Here is a 14,352-nt window from a genome sequence, read left to right as displayed (position 1 = left end):
GCTCTAGATGCTAGAGGTAGTGAACAGCTGGGACATATTCCATCCAGTACTAAAATCTCCAACAGCAAACGACGTTTGTCTGACAGTAAAAGCACATCATAAAGAGCTGCTAAAAAGGAGGATGTTTCCGGTAGCCTACAGTATGAACCATTGAATTCTCTCACTACTTTACAAGACACCTCAGTGTTTTCATATCATCTGTGGTTAGTGCAAATGTGTATAAAGTTCACACTTGCCTTTGTGCCCCGTGTACATCTTGAAGAAAGCAAAAACAAGCTTCACCACAATTTCAATGCCATGCAATACCACTGCTGTACAGGGAGTTAGCTACAATGCAAAGCTTTGAACAGGGCACAGAAGATGCGATGTGGGCATAATCTCAGGTGAAAGTAAATCCTGGATTTTGGTCATTCTGGGTAAAGCACCAGGTCAGAGGGGTTTGAGGAAGATACAATTTCATTCATTGCTGATAGCAGGAAGCTGTTTCATGTTTGGTTCAACATAACATCGGGAGGGTAACGATACAAAAACTGGCTTTAGTTGAAGACGAATGATGAAATCTAGTTGGTGGACATTTGACCTCAAAATCAAGAATTGTTAAACACCCTGTCCGAACAAGGTTCTGTGTTCTGAAATTTGAAAGAGAAATGCCAATCACTTTGAATTTGGTGATTACGTTCTAATTCAAGGATATAGGACAATAAAAGTGTCACAATGTACTCTGCACTAGCCCTTGCAATGGTGTTTTTAAATAAGTGTTTTTAATACCATCCAGTCCTTAGGAAAATGAAGCTGCTTCTGTAACAAAAGTCCTTTGCTTTTTTATTGTTTGCATGAAAGCTCATTAAACTTGCAGTAAGCATGACATTTCTTTTTTATGTGGCCAAACCCAAATGATTTCAGCTGGCTTACTGTATTGTGTTCTGATGTTGCTCTGGAAACAATCATATAAATCATGGCTGACAGAAAATTAAAGGCGCCCGCTTAATATTCTCCCTGCCGCCTTCACTCAATGAAAGCACAGAGCACTGGAGTACAGTTCCTGACAGGACAGAAGCCCAGAGATGTGGATAACCTCAGCTAACTACGCTGTAATCACTGGGCTATGACCAAAGTAGTGTATGCTTGTTTTCTCCACAACAGCAATACATTGTTAGAATTGCACTTGTAAGAATTGAATGACTTTAAAATAAGGTACGTTCTCCACCGACATACTTACGACACTGCTGTGCTAATGTTTTTATGCTACCGATTCATTAACCATTTTACTTGACCAGACGTTACTGAAGGTTGCTTTGGATAAAAGTGTCTGCCAAACGAATAAATTGGACATCAGTCTGAATAACGGAACACCTCCCCATGTTTTCAGAGAAAAACAAATGAAAGGAAGAACCAGTCATGCACGATGGTCTCAGATCCAGAAAAGGTGGAAGACTTTCAGAGGTAAAACTTTCCATTGGCTTGCCTTACAGTGCTTAGACTTTGAAGCAGTGACGGTCTCTGCATTTCAAGCCACCTATGTTAAACAGCTTCCATGATGCAACACAGTATGTCAGTGGTGTGTTTATCATGGAGAGCAAACAGCATGGGATGCGAGATGGGAATATGGGAGTGGAAGGTATGTAAAGGATTTATTTGGTTTATTAACAAGGACATGGATTTAAAGTTGCAATGGCATCCTTAAACAAATGTCATTTTTCAGGAGCTTCTCATCTCTGAATCTGGAACAATCCAGGAAATTGGCCTCAATTACTTCACAACAGACACCAAGTACAAGAAGTGTCTCTTGTTTCAACCTTCTTTTTTAAGGAACTGAAACTGAAAAAATGAGAATAAAAAGCCCCCTTTCTTTAGAAAGTCTTGGCCTTTAATGTGGATGATCCAAAATTTTGCAAAAGTTTGATGTTACGACGGTCACTGGCAGATAGTTAAAATATTAAAATTCAGAAATCCAGCAAACCTTTTCTAAAACAGCAGACTCAGCTCACCGTTACATTACTAGAGAAGAGCACTGACTGTTTCAATACAGAAGCTCACAATAGCAAATCAAGCCATTGTTAGCTCACCTGTTATTTCAAACAAAAGTGACTGAAACCTCAAACACTTAAGCGCCCGGGATGATGCACTTTCTGAATTTTACAGACTGTACAAGATGAAAAGGTTAAGCCTTAAAGAAACTGCTTCCATGTTGTTATCATCAAATCAAAAAATTCAGACTGAAAATGTTTTGCACGTTTCTGAGGGCACTTTGCGCGACATTTAAAATAACATTTGACACAAAAAAAATCACTTTAGACCCTGGAAACTTTCAGTAAACAAAGGCCTAAATTTTAAGAAGCTCATTCATTCATGGAGCAAATCGGTAAAGATCAACAAAGCTTTTGGCAAGTCCATTTTTCTGTTTGCGGCACAAACAGAGCTGTAATGAGCCATTGCAACCTGAAATCCACAGATAAAGCCTAGAAGACTAGAACAAAACATCTAGAAACCTTTAAGTTTTCAAAGTCTTTCTGGTATTTCTCCCTCAGGCTGGACACATCTCCCTCCAGGTGCTTGTGCTCCAGCTCGTCCTTCATTGCATTCATCTGTGTCTCCAGCTCCTGGATCCTCTCCCTCAAAACAGTCATAGAATCCAACTCCGTCTTTGCCTCTTGGGATTGCGTCCCATCAACCTCCTCTGCTGGCCAGGAGTTTTTGGGAGGTGAGCAGACCTCTGCGGGCGAGTCCTCTGGATGCTTGGACTTCAGCTTCTCCACCGTCTCCTGCATGGCTTTGATGGTCTGAGTGTAGTGGCTGTGCAAGTGCTGCATCTCTTCCTCGTGGATTCGTTGCAGTTCCTGTATTTTGCTATGAAAGTTGTCCTCCAGCTTTTGGATGTGCGCCTCGTGCCTGTCCTCCATGTTCTCGATATCTAGCAACACGACTTCCAGCTTCCTCTGGCTTTCGGCCGTGCTGTCCTTCACCGCCGCCTCCGCCGTCTTCCGTTTCTCCTCCGCGCGGTGCAGCTCTTGCTCATACCTGTTCTTCAGCTCTTCCATTTCCTGTCGGAAACGTTCCTCCATCTGCACGAGGCGTTCCTGCTGCAGAGAGAGCTCTGCCATGTGTTGGGAGACCTCTCCTTTCAGGGCTTCGTTCTCCTCCTCGAGGTTCGAAACGGTCTGAGCAAAGCTCCGCCGCTCTTCTTGCAGGGAGCTTTCGTACCGCTCGCGGATGGCGTTCACGTTTTTCGCATGCTCTTGACACAAGACATCCATGCTTTTGCAGGCGTCCCTACATTCCTTTAAGTCTCTTTCATGGTCTGCTCTTAGCTTGCAGGCCACATAAGCTATCTGAGCCTGAACCATGGCTTCTCGCATGAAAAGGGAACTGCTGTCGCTGATACGTCTGTGAGAAGGAGGCACACAGGAAATGTCCATTAACCTGTGGTGGCCAAAGCCTTTGTCTGTGTTGCAGGTAGTCTCCATCTCTTGAGACAAATGCTGAAGAATGCCTGCCTGCCTTTTCAGTTCATCAGCTAGCTTATCTCGCCCCACAAGCGGGGGTTCTATTGCATCTATGCTACAGGACGGCAAACCTCTCTGAAGGTGCTTGTCGACAATCTGTTCGGCCAAGTTGTGGGCCTCCTCCATCTTAATTTGCTCTAAGTAAGGAGCAAGCTCAGGAGGGCTGATGTCAGCCAAAGTTCTCCCTTGTTCACCACTAAACTCATCACTAACCTCCCGAATGACCCGGTCAAACTCTGGCATCTTGTAAGCTTTTACGATTGCTTTCAATGTATGATCTCTATGTTCAAGATTCCTGTGAGCTTCAAGGAGATCCTCCTTAACCTTCTGAAGTTTCCGCTCATAAAATTGCTTCAGATTTTGCACTGCAAATGCAAGCTCCGCTTTAATGCAGGCATTGCTCATTACTACGCTATCAGCTTTCCCTGCAAGGTCGTCCCCTGATGACTGAACACCTTGACTAACCTCTTCCTTCTCCTTAAACTGCATCTTGAGCTTCTCCACTTCGTCCCAAAACTCACTCTCCAACATTAGCTTTTGGGTTAAGACATCTGCATAGGCAATTGCAACATATGACTCGTCACTCCTTTTCAATTTCTCAGCTTCCTGACATATTGTGCTAAGTCCCTGCAAAAGGTCTAAATTTGGATTTTGTATAGAGAATGCCATCTTGTTTAAAACCAGTGCCTCAAACGCTAATGTTTTGGCAAACAGTTTGATCTTGTCCTCATCCGATAGCTCATGTACTGTTACCTCCTTGTTTAGACTTTCCTGGTATTGCAGCTGTTGTTCTTCTAAACCACTTCCTCCCTGCTGAATATAAATAGTGGCATTGACCAGCTCTGTCTCAATTTCTGACAATGTGTGTAGCTGTTTATCTGTGCTATCATCGTTGTGGCTCTTAAGGATGGACTGGACTTTTTCCCTGCTTAATTCTACACAAGCTAAAGCCTTTTCATATTTAGCATTCACTGCTTTGATACAGCATCTGGTTTGTTGAGCAAATGTGCATCTCTTGTTCATTTCCTCCTGGAGCTGAGCTGTTAGCTTGTCTACTTTGGACAGGCTTTCCGTCAGCTGTTCTTTGAGCTCTGTCTCGGTTTTCGACCATTGGCTATGGTGTTCCATCATGGACTCGAGTTGTCTACTCTGTTGCGCTTCCAACTTCAACGTGATGTCTTTGAGTTTCTCTTCTGTCACATACAGTTTGGTTTCTAGCGAGTGGATAATTGAAATAAACTTATCTGGATCACCACTTGTGGAAGAGATAGTACACTGGTAGGGTGGATCAGAAGATCCACTCTCCTCTGAAAGGGATCGATCCTGGCTGGTATCAGAGGATGTGCTACTCATCCACATTTTCTCTGTGCCATCTGGATGGACATACTTTTGGCAGTGTATACTTGAAAATCGTATCCTCTGTCTTTTAGCAAGTGAAACGCCAAAGTCAGTGTTTGCTTTAACTTTCGGTCTAACATCAGCAGTTTCACCTACAGGTGAAGAAGACTCCTCTTTTTTCTGCATGCTTTCAAGGACATCACAGTCTTCTTGAAGCTTGCTGTTCTCCATTTGAAGGTCAGCATAGCCAAGCTGCAGATCACTGAGATGTTGTTCAAGCTCTGTTATGCGATCCTCTGCCATTTCTAACTTAGCTTGCAAATCTCTCTCAGTGCCGCTTGCCTCTACCTGGACGTGACCCATTTTTGAGAGCAGTTCTTCTTTTGCTCGAAGTCTGAATTCCGTTTCTTCCAAGCTGCTCCCCAGAGCAGCCATTTTTACCAGGGCTTCATTGAGGTCCTGCTCTTTCTTCTCTACCAGCTTCTCATACATCTCCTTTGCTTCCCTGATTTCCTCTTCCTTTTCTCTGAGAACTCTGTTGATCTTCTGGAATTCCTCTGACACCTTCTCAAAGGAATGCTCCAGGTTGTAGTAGTCAGTCTCCTCCGTTTTTAGCCGAGATTGCAGCTTGGCCACTTCATTGTCGGCTTCCGTTATCTGGTTGATCAGTTCCTGGCACCTGCAGGTCAGCTGATCTTTCTCCTCTTCCAGCTCATGGATATTTTCAGTGAGCTTATGAATGGTGGCCGTCTTGAAAGCCAACTGCTCTTCAAGCTGGTGAACCACCTCGCTGCTCTCTAGACCAGTGGCCCGTTTCTCCTTCAGCAGGTCTTCAACTTGCAGTTCTGCCTCCTGAAGTCTGTCCTCCAGCTCCCGTGCCTTCCCCTCTGCTTCTGCCAAGCTCCGAGACAGAGACTGCTTCTCCTTCTCCAGGCTTTCCTTCAGAATCTCGCAGTTTCTCGAAAGCCTCTCCTCCTTCAAGGCCTGGGCCTGTTCTGTAGCTGTCAGCTGACTGGTGACGTCTTTCAGCCTATCTTGCAGCCTCTGCACCTCCTTAAGATAGTCCTTCTGCAAGGCCTGCTGTCTCTCCAGGTCTCGCAAAGCTTGGGTCTTTTCCAAAAGAAGAGCCTCCACATCCTTCAGCCTGTCCTCACTGTCTTTCAGCTGAGTCTGAAGAGTCTGCTCGTTGTGCTCCCACTCCTCCATGCGCTCTTTAAACTTCTCCTGTTCCATTTTCAGCTCGCTCCTCATCTTGGCTACAGTTTGCTCACTGATTAGAATCTCTGCCATGGCGTTATTGAGTTTGGTCTGCAGGATCTGGATTTCCGACTCATGGTGTCTGATGACGTCCTTGGCCTCACTGTAGCTGCGCTTCAAAGCTTGGACCTGCTGGCTTGTGAGGTCATGACGCTGCCGTTGAGCCTCCAGCTCGTTTTGAAGGTCTTGGTTGAGCTTATGGAGCCTTTGCCAGGCTCCTGTCGGTGAGGCTGAAGAGTCATTCTTTAAGAAACCGATTAGACATGAGGTTAGTCACACTCTTTTTCTCCTGACACTGAGCGTCACACCTCTGGAGAGAAGGTACAAAACTTTTAATTCCCCCCCCCCCCCATAAACTCAGAAAGCCTACTGATGCTTCAAAGCTTTCCACTGTGCTTTTTCAGGGAGGTGTCTGCAAGATGCTTGCAAAGCCAACAACTAAAAAACAAAGGGGACAAAAACCAGAAGTGCTCAATTTCTGCATACACTGCAAGCCACAAAAAAAGTGCATTTTGTAATTTCAAAGTCATAGAAGACAGCAGAGGATATTCTGCTGCCAACTACAGTGGTACAGTATGCAGCATTTGATAAACAGAACAGTACTGTATGTATGTAAAAATTTAATTATATTTACAGCTATAACCGTGTCTGTGCAAAGCATAAAAAATATCCAATCACATACAATCCTACTACAGGAAAAACGTCTCCTCAATAAGGGAGTTTGGCATGACCATAAATAAATATTATACTATACTGTAGATAGGTAATACATATAAAAGGGTGTCTTGGTACTGCTATACTGTATATCATTATATATAGTATATAGCTATACAGTCAGGATTCTATTTTATATTACGAAGGACATCATATGCAAACAGTGAACAGAGTGAATCCAAATTAAAATGTGACCATGCATTTTATCCCACAAACCCAAAGGCATGCAAACAGAAGCCAGAAAGGAAGAAATCACTCAAAAAAGAGGAAAAAGCACAGCCCAAAGCTTCTCTGAATTCCTCTCTTACCTTATTTTCGTTCACGCCAATGATATCCCAAAGATGTGATGCTCAGTCAAAAAAATCATTAGTCAGAATTCATGCTTCAACACCACAACCATGCAAACTTGATTCCATTCCCAGTCTTGTTAGTGAAGATCAAATAAGGCTACAAACATTTGTGTCAACACGTTCCTATATGCACAACTCAAGGTGAAGTTTGAAGTCATAAACAGTTTAGACAACCAGCACATTTCACTTTGCCTTTTGCGTTAAGTCGTATGTTCTGTGAGCAATACTCTGCAATAAATAGAATAAGGTGTGAGTTCTCCTACTGTGGAGATGAGTGAATGCCAACTTACAAAACGAAAAAAAGAGATCCCGTAAAAGTACATAATTAAAAGAAGTTGGTGTTTTTAGATTTGCAGCTAATTAATATTGAAAACAATTGACATCCGAATCTAAAGCTTTGAGACTGAAGATCAGGAGGAGAGAGATCTAGAGTGCCGTCTCCATCTCGTTGTGTCTTTGCCCCACCCCCCCCCACCCCCGGTTTTCTACACGACAGTGTTGAGGTGCTCTCTGTGAATCAGACTGTGTACCTGCAGCACATAGCCCTCCCGCGCACTCTGCTCTCTTCCCCGGGCCTCCTTGAGCTGTTCCTGAAGCAGGCTGTTCTGGTCCTGCAGCTTGGCCAGCACCTTCTGCGTCTGCTCCAGCTGCACAAGAACACCACCCTTGACATCATGCCACTCCACCGCTCGGGACATTCATGCTCGTCACCTGGGTGCTTTCAAAGGGCTCCAACACCACAAACATTTGTAGGACTGTCACTGATGCTTACTACTATTTCATGTATTTTGAGGTGTTTCATGTGTTTTTATGTATACGTGTCTGTGGAAACTGTGCTTTTGTTTTCGACATGTGACAAGATGACGTATCGAAGGTATTTCGTGTCGTCCCAGCATTTGCGTCTATAGGGTGTAAGTAGGGTCAAACTTCCGCGTGACGGCGGAGCACGACTATAGCATTTACCATTATTTTAAATAAGAAAAATTCATTTAAATTAGGCGAAATTGACAAATCGGGAATTAGACAAATTGTATTTTTGCATTCGGGGGTCAACGTCAGTGTCACCCACCTCTTTATCCAGCAGAGCCGCGAGCTCCTGAGGGGGCAGGCGGTCGGCCCCGGGTTCGCAGGTGTGCAGGGTGGCGATGGGCACCTGCTTCTTCTCCCGCAGCGGGGTGGTCTCCACCTGGTGCCAGCGCTGCTCGATCTCTACCTGGACGTTGGGGGGCTTGGCGTCGGGGCCCGGGGGGGTGGGCGGCGAGGCGGGCGACTGGTCCACCTCCATGCGACTGCCCTCTTCCAGCCCCCCGTCCGCCGCCTCGAAGCGCCGCCTCCTCTCCTCCCGCCGGCGCGCCCGCTCCCTCTCCAGCTCGGCCGCCTCACCCGGGTCCCCGAGGGCCGCGCCGGAGGAGGAGCTGGGAGAGGACGCGGAGGAGGGGGAGCGGGAGGGGGAGGAAGGGGAGGTAGTGGTTGTGGCGCTGGAGGGGGAGGTGGTGGTGGTGGTGGTGGTGGTGGTGTCCGCTGGCTCGTCCACCTTGTCCTGCGCGGGGCGGAACTCGGCCCAGTCGAAGGTCTTGGAGCGCCCCTCTCGCCGGCGCTCCCGGACCCGGCTTCGGCGCTGCTCCGCGCCGCTCCCGTCCGCCTCGGGGCCGGCCGGGCCCTGCTGGATCTCGGCCGCCGCCTTGGCTTTCTCCTCGGGCAGCGAGCTGGGGGAAACAGCGGCCCTGTCAGATCCACTCGGCTCACCCGCCGGAATACAAACGACATCTCCCGACGGGACACCGTCCTGACATTTGAAAAGGGAGTATACCTTACTCAAAGGTATTGATGGGGTTCTAACCAAGATTCGGACTTAAAGAAGAGAAGGTTTGCCATTCACAAGTAAACTCTACAGTGCAGGCAATGATAAAAGCAGGCAGGCCAGTGCCGCTGCAAAACTCATTTTACGTCGGTCATACAAGATATAATGATAAACTATATTTTATATAGCCCTTTAAAGGTCAAAGCGCTTAATATGTTTTCAACAGTCCCTTTTAAAAACTGAACGTTAACCACGCAGCATAACAGTCTTTCCCTAAATGGACATTACTCTTCTTGAAGCAATATCTCTAAACAAACACGGAAAGACTACTTTTTTTACACACCTATCTAGCCCTCTTATAAAACGGCCTCGATATACTGGTTAAAAGTCCATTCATGAGCATCTCCCTTATATTAACTAATGTCATTTCATTTCAAAACATAGCAAGAAGACGAGTGGAAGACAATGATAAATACCCTTCAGGCTGTGGTTCTGCGTGTGTTTTCCTGAGGGGCAGGGGAATGTGTCCACAGCGCGTTATTAATAATCGACTGTTGGGGGAAGAGACGCTTAAAAAAAACGGCTGACGAAAGGGTCTATTTCGATCGGTCTGGTGGGGGGGGTGAAGCCAGAAAAAGTAAGGTGTCTGAGAGGTGTCTGTGGGAGGGAAGCACCAGAAATATCAGACATTTCATCACTCCGAGCCGGCAGGAGGGAAACCGCATACCGGTACAGTATATCTGTGTGTTAAACAAACAGAGTGATGGATGGCTCCCATGAGCTCTTCAACCTCGAGAGGAAAAAAACCCATGAGGGGTTTTTCCTTTCCACTGCCTAAAAAACATTTGGGCCTGTGTTTATAAACCGTTTATCCCATAGTTCGCTTGCGTTTGTACCGCCTACTGAGAAAACAAAGTATTTTAAACCATGAGATGCGATTCTTACAAGGTTAGTTTCCTAGAGGTATTTTAATGTTTTGTTCAATTATTTTTCAATTATTTTCAAATGTTTTTTGTCAATGCGCTCATTTTTCTTTTCATTATAAAGTTGTAAAGGTTGGTTTTTCAGTGGTCCTGGACAAAAATCCAACGACCAGCCTTTCTAGGCCAAACCTGTGTTGTTCAAGTGGTATTTATGAGGAAAACTACTATCCACATTTATTTTTGTTATACCCATCCGACAGGGCCGGATTTTGGTGTTCGTAGGCCCTCCGAAACGTGGAAAAAGAGGGGCAAACGCCAATTGAATTACATAACTCGACATGATGCAGTTTAAACTATTCTAATGATAAACCGCGTGATTGACCATCAGTCTTTTTCCAGAGAAACTCAACATCGCTACATAAAATGCTCCATGAAGGTATCACTTACAGAGGCAGAAAGGTTACAAACTGCCTCACCTTACAATAAAAATATCTAACATTATTTTTAGCCAGCACCCTTATACTTCCATTGATAGCCACTTGTATCAAGACTCTTACTTTGATGTAATGCAACACCTTGATCAGAAATAAGATTCTCATTTTTTTCTTAACCAATAAATTGATTTGTAGCATACATCACCATTTGTGAAGATGGTGGTTTTAAAAAGATGCTCCACTGTGAAGATGGGCATTAGAAACATAGGCTTATGTCAACTCATTTTAACTACAGTATGTGTCTTTATTACACTTCAAGACTTGTTTCAGGTTTTGGGCAGGGTTTAAAATTGAGCAGCTGCATTTGTAGGTAAAGCTAATATCTGCCAAATACTGAGATTAATCTGGAATTCTCACACAGAAAACATTTTTGCCTTTTTTTTCTCCCAAGTAAGAGATCTGTTCTTTTGCCACTTTGTAAAAGAATGAACATAAATGAGAAAAAAAGTAAACAAATATTACAGTACACTAGCAATGCCTGACTACATATGATGAAATGAAAGAATATCAAGTGTCATTTGTTTACACACGCACGACAGACAGATACAGAAGCTGGACAATCACAAAGGACAGAAAGAAGCTTTCCAACCTGGATTTGAGAACGGACAGTTTCAAAGAGAAGTTTTTCCTGGGACAGCATGGAAGCCAAGAGAAACAGTAGGACAGAGGTTGAGAAAACAATGCAGCCAAAGCGTATCATTGTAACAGATACAACACAGAATACGGAAGGACACAACAAATAGCAGGACGAGACTGGAGAACGTGATGTAGACAGTACCTTAAAACAGTAACCCTTTTACCAATTAAATAGTCTATTTGAATGATAAAGTTTTCAAATCAAACTAAACAAGCCAGCTGGCACTTCTCAATTCTTTCAATTGAAGTCTCACAACTGGTGAGAACTCAAGTTAAAAAGCTGAAATGTCGCTCCTTTGAGTGCAGAAAGAACTGCTTGAAAACAGGATGTCATCTGTATCTTGTAGTGGGATCTTCAGATCAATTTGTAATGAGGGGTTACTGTGAGTGTGGGAACTGAAATGTACTGTCCCACTGGTCCCATCAGGTTTCAACAGGATTGGGATTTGGGACAGTCTGCCTGTCCTTAAGCCCGACTACACATTGAGAGGAAAAAGGTTTGTCCTGTTGCTTCTGAAGAAGCCGAGTTTTTGGTTCTTAGCTACAGGGTTGGGAATCACGTTCCAGACACCCGCCACTCTTAATCATAAGAAAAAACATCAAACTTCCAAAAGCCAAAGCTGACCGACTCAGATATATTACTACACCTATTGAAAGGCAATAGTTGCAATAGTTTTTTCTCTCCATACTTGAAACAATGTTGATCCCAGACAACAATGATTTTTTGCCAGGAAACAGTAACAACAGTCTGTATTAGACAGCAAGATTTATTTGGATGGGATGTATTTGAACTAACTTTATCCATCAATCAACACTTTACTGAAGACTGCTGACCGTAAGACCTTCAGGAATCTAAACGATGCTGTCATTAATCACAAATGTTGCCTTCTTTAGCATAATTAAGATAGTACATCTGGAAGATTTTCTTGTCTAGCAACGTTCTTGTCCTCTTCATGCTGCGTCATTTCATTGGCCGCCAGTTTACCGAACAAAAACCTGATGCGCTCTTAGCCAAACAAATTCTGCATTTCATTTCCTGCTCTGCTTTTAAAACCGTGACAAATGCTTACCTTTGAAGACCGTTGTTGAATATCTGTCTTGACAAAGAACCAATAGTCACGTAGATTGGAAAAGTTACACAGTGGGATAGTCCTGTGTCAGACCCTCCATTTGCAAGACAAAGCTACCAAACACCGCTGTGTTTCTGCCTCCTCTGTTTTAAGCTCGGTCTTCAGCATTGCCTGAATGCCTTACTTGTCTCACCTGGTGACATCAGGAGCTGTCGTGGGACGCACGTTCTTCATGATGGCCTGGATCCAATTGCGCCGAATCCCGGAGGTCATGGCGGACAGCGTGAAGGCGCCTTCTTTCGTCTGTCAGAGGAAACACAGCATTGGCAAAGAGCGGTACGTCTGTGGTCAAAGCGGCGAAAAAAAAGGACTTTCCATATATCGGACAATACCTTCACGTCCCAGGTAAATTCCTGCAATGAGAAGAGAGAATTTTCCGGAACTGGAAAATGAGTGGGGGGGGGGAAAGGACGTTCTCCCTTGCTCTGTAGAGATTCATCTGAGAAGGTAGTGAGATTTGCTCTTCTGAGGTGAAGGATTTGTTAATATTACCGAATCCGCTATATTCTGAGCTCAGTTTTGCAGTGTTTTAAACGCACCACTTGATGCTACAACCCGCCATGATGCAGCTTCAGGAACGCTACTCGATTTTATCCCGGTATCAATGTCACTCGTATTTCCCGTCAACAAACACGTTATAAATTTGAATTTTTATGCTATGCCCAGTAACATATAATTATTTATGAATAATTGAGAATTCTCAATTGAGAATCCTCTAAGTGGATCTGAAATCCATTATTAAAAGTTTCTAAAATAGAGGACCACCATTGTTTTCCAGGAAGTGGAAATGAGATTATGACCAAAAAACACAAATATATAGGGAAAAAAACCTGTCAGATTTGACACTGTTTTTGTTCTGCACAGGCTGTAGCATTGAGGCGATTAAATACACACATTATTAATTTCCTGATGTTAAACTCATGTACAGGTACATTATTATTAGCTAAGGGAAGGAGAAGGTGTCCAGTTCTATTTTTACACCAGCTCTAGGGGCTAACAGCTGGTAAAGAAACAACATTATTGTTAATCACTAATCATTTTCTAACCACTTTTTTGTAATACAGGGCCATGGGGGAGCTGGAGCCTATCCCAGCAAGCAACAGGCAGAAAGCAGGATACAGCCAGGATGGAAGGAGAGTACACACCGATACACACCAGGGCCACTTTTCCCAGAAGCCAATTATCCTACAAGTATGTCTTTGGACTGTGGGAGGAAACCGGAGCACCTGGAGGAAACCCACATAAACATACAAACTCCACGCAGATAGCACTCCAGGAAACAAACCCAGGGTCCAGCTTTCTGAGAAGCAATGCTAACTACTGCACTATTGTGCTGCCCTTAGTTAAAGTGATATTACTAATTTTGGAGTCTTCCAGAAACCTAAGTACTGAAGTTAAAAAAAAAATTCAGATCCAAAAATGGTTAAGTTAAACAGAATGTCCTGGGTTAACGTCGCCTTTCAATGACTAATGGCTACGTTTCAGGTTATGGTTGCCCCCTTTATTAGTTTTCTGTTGCAGATTTAAGTAAACAAGGTTTATTTTTAATGTGAATGAAGTCAGGAGGTCTCCACGGGAGATTCTCACCAGTCTGAGGGCAGACAGTCGGTGAGGCAGAACTGAATTAGCTCCAGTGAAGTGACACACAATGACATTAGAAGTCAGATGAATCTTTATTCTGGTGCCAAGGCCAATTTTCTTTAAAAATGTTAGCAGTTTACAAGCATGTACAGAAAATTCACATACAATCTTTGCCAGTTCTCACTCACTAATGCTTTGTTTTTGCTTTTCATTAAACAGAGAATCGTTCCATTCATTTCTGAAGTGAATCGCCAGTTAATTACTTTTCTTCATGAATAGACTAAAATGTGATGCCGAGGAACTGCAAGGATTTCCTCGTTATTAAGAAAACTGAGCAACAGCGTAACAGCCAGGCAACATCTGACAATTATAATTAGTAAAAAAACGGACCAATCATGTTGAAAGGCATACTTAAAGTCTGAAAACTAGTTTGTGAATGTTAAAGGCTCTGCTACAACTCGAGAGCTCTTCTTGAATTGACTGACCTGCGGTAAAACCATGCCAGATACTGGCGTGTTTGTGCTCTGCTGTTTTGTGCCTGGTGTTGCACTGATTCTTCATTTGTCACATTGCAAAGCAGCAGGGTTTGTCTTTGCTACTGAAGGCTATTAACATTTAGATAACA

General features: G+C 43.9%; 1 protein-coding gene across 13 annotated transcripts in view; it reads right to left on the bottom strand.

Moving 5' to 3' along the window:
- Positions 1-14,352, bottom strand: part of mpripa (myosin phosphatase Rho interacting protein a) — a 169,783-nt gene that overhangs the window by 11,137 nt on the left and 144,294 nt on the right. For 8 of the 13 annotated variants that reach the window (XM_088612185.1, XM_088612184.1, XM_088612188.1 and 5 more), the window contains 5 exons: positions 12,280-12,389; positions 10,970-11,008; positions 8,232-8,868; positions 7,693-7,809; positions 2,490-6,341 (listed from right to left, as the gene is read on the bottom strand). In XM_088612185.1, the coding sequence (XP_088468311.1) occupies positions 2,490-6,341; positions 7,693-7,809; positions 8,232-8,868; positions 10,970-11,008; positions 12,280-12,389 (4,755 nt within the window). The remainder of the gene's footprint in view (positions 1-2,489; positions 6,342-7,692; positions 7,810-8,231; positions 8,869-10,969; positions 11,009-12,279; positions 12,390-14,352) is intronic. The other 5 variants (XM_088612186.1, XM_088612189.1, XM_088612196.1 and 2 more) reach the window with 3 other exon arrangements.

Source organism: Lepisosteus platostomus, chromosome 19 (genome assembly GCF_059453375.1).
Source record: "Lepisosteus platostomus isolate fLepPlt1 chromosome 19, fLepPlt1.hap1, whole genome shotgun sequence".
NCBI classification, from domain to species: Eukaryota; Metazoa; Chordata; class Actinopteri; order Semionotiformes; family Lepisosteidae; genus Lepisosteus; species Lepisosteus platostomus.
This window is presented reverse-complemented; position numbering and strand designations above follow the sequence as displayed.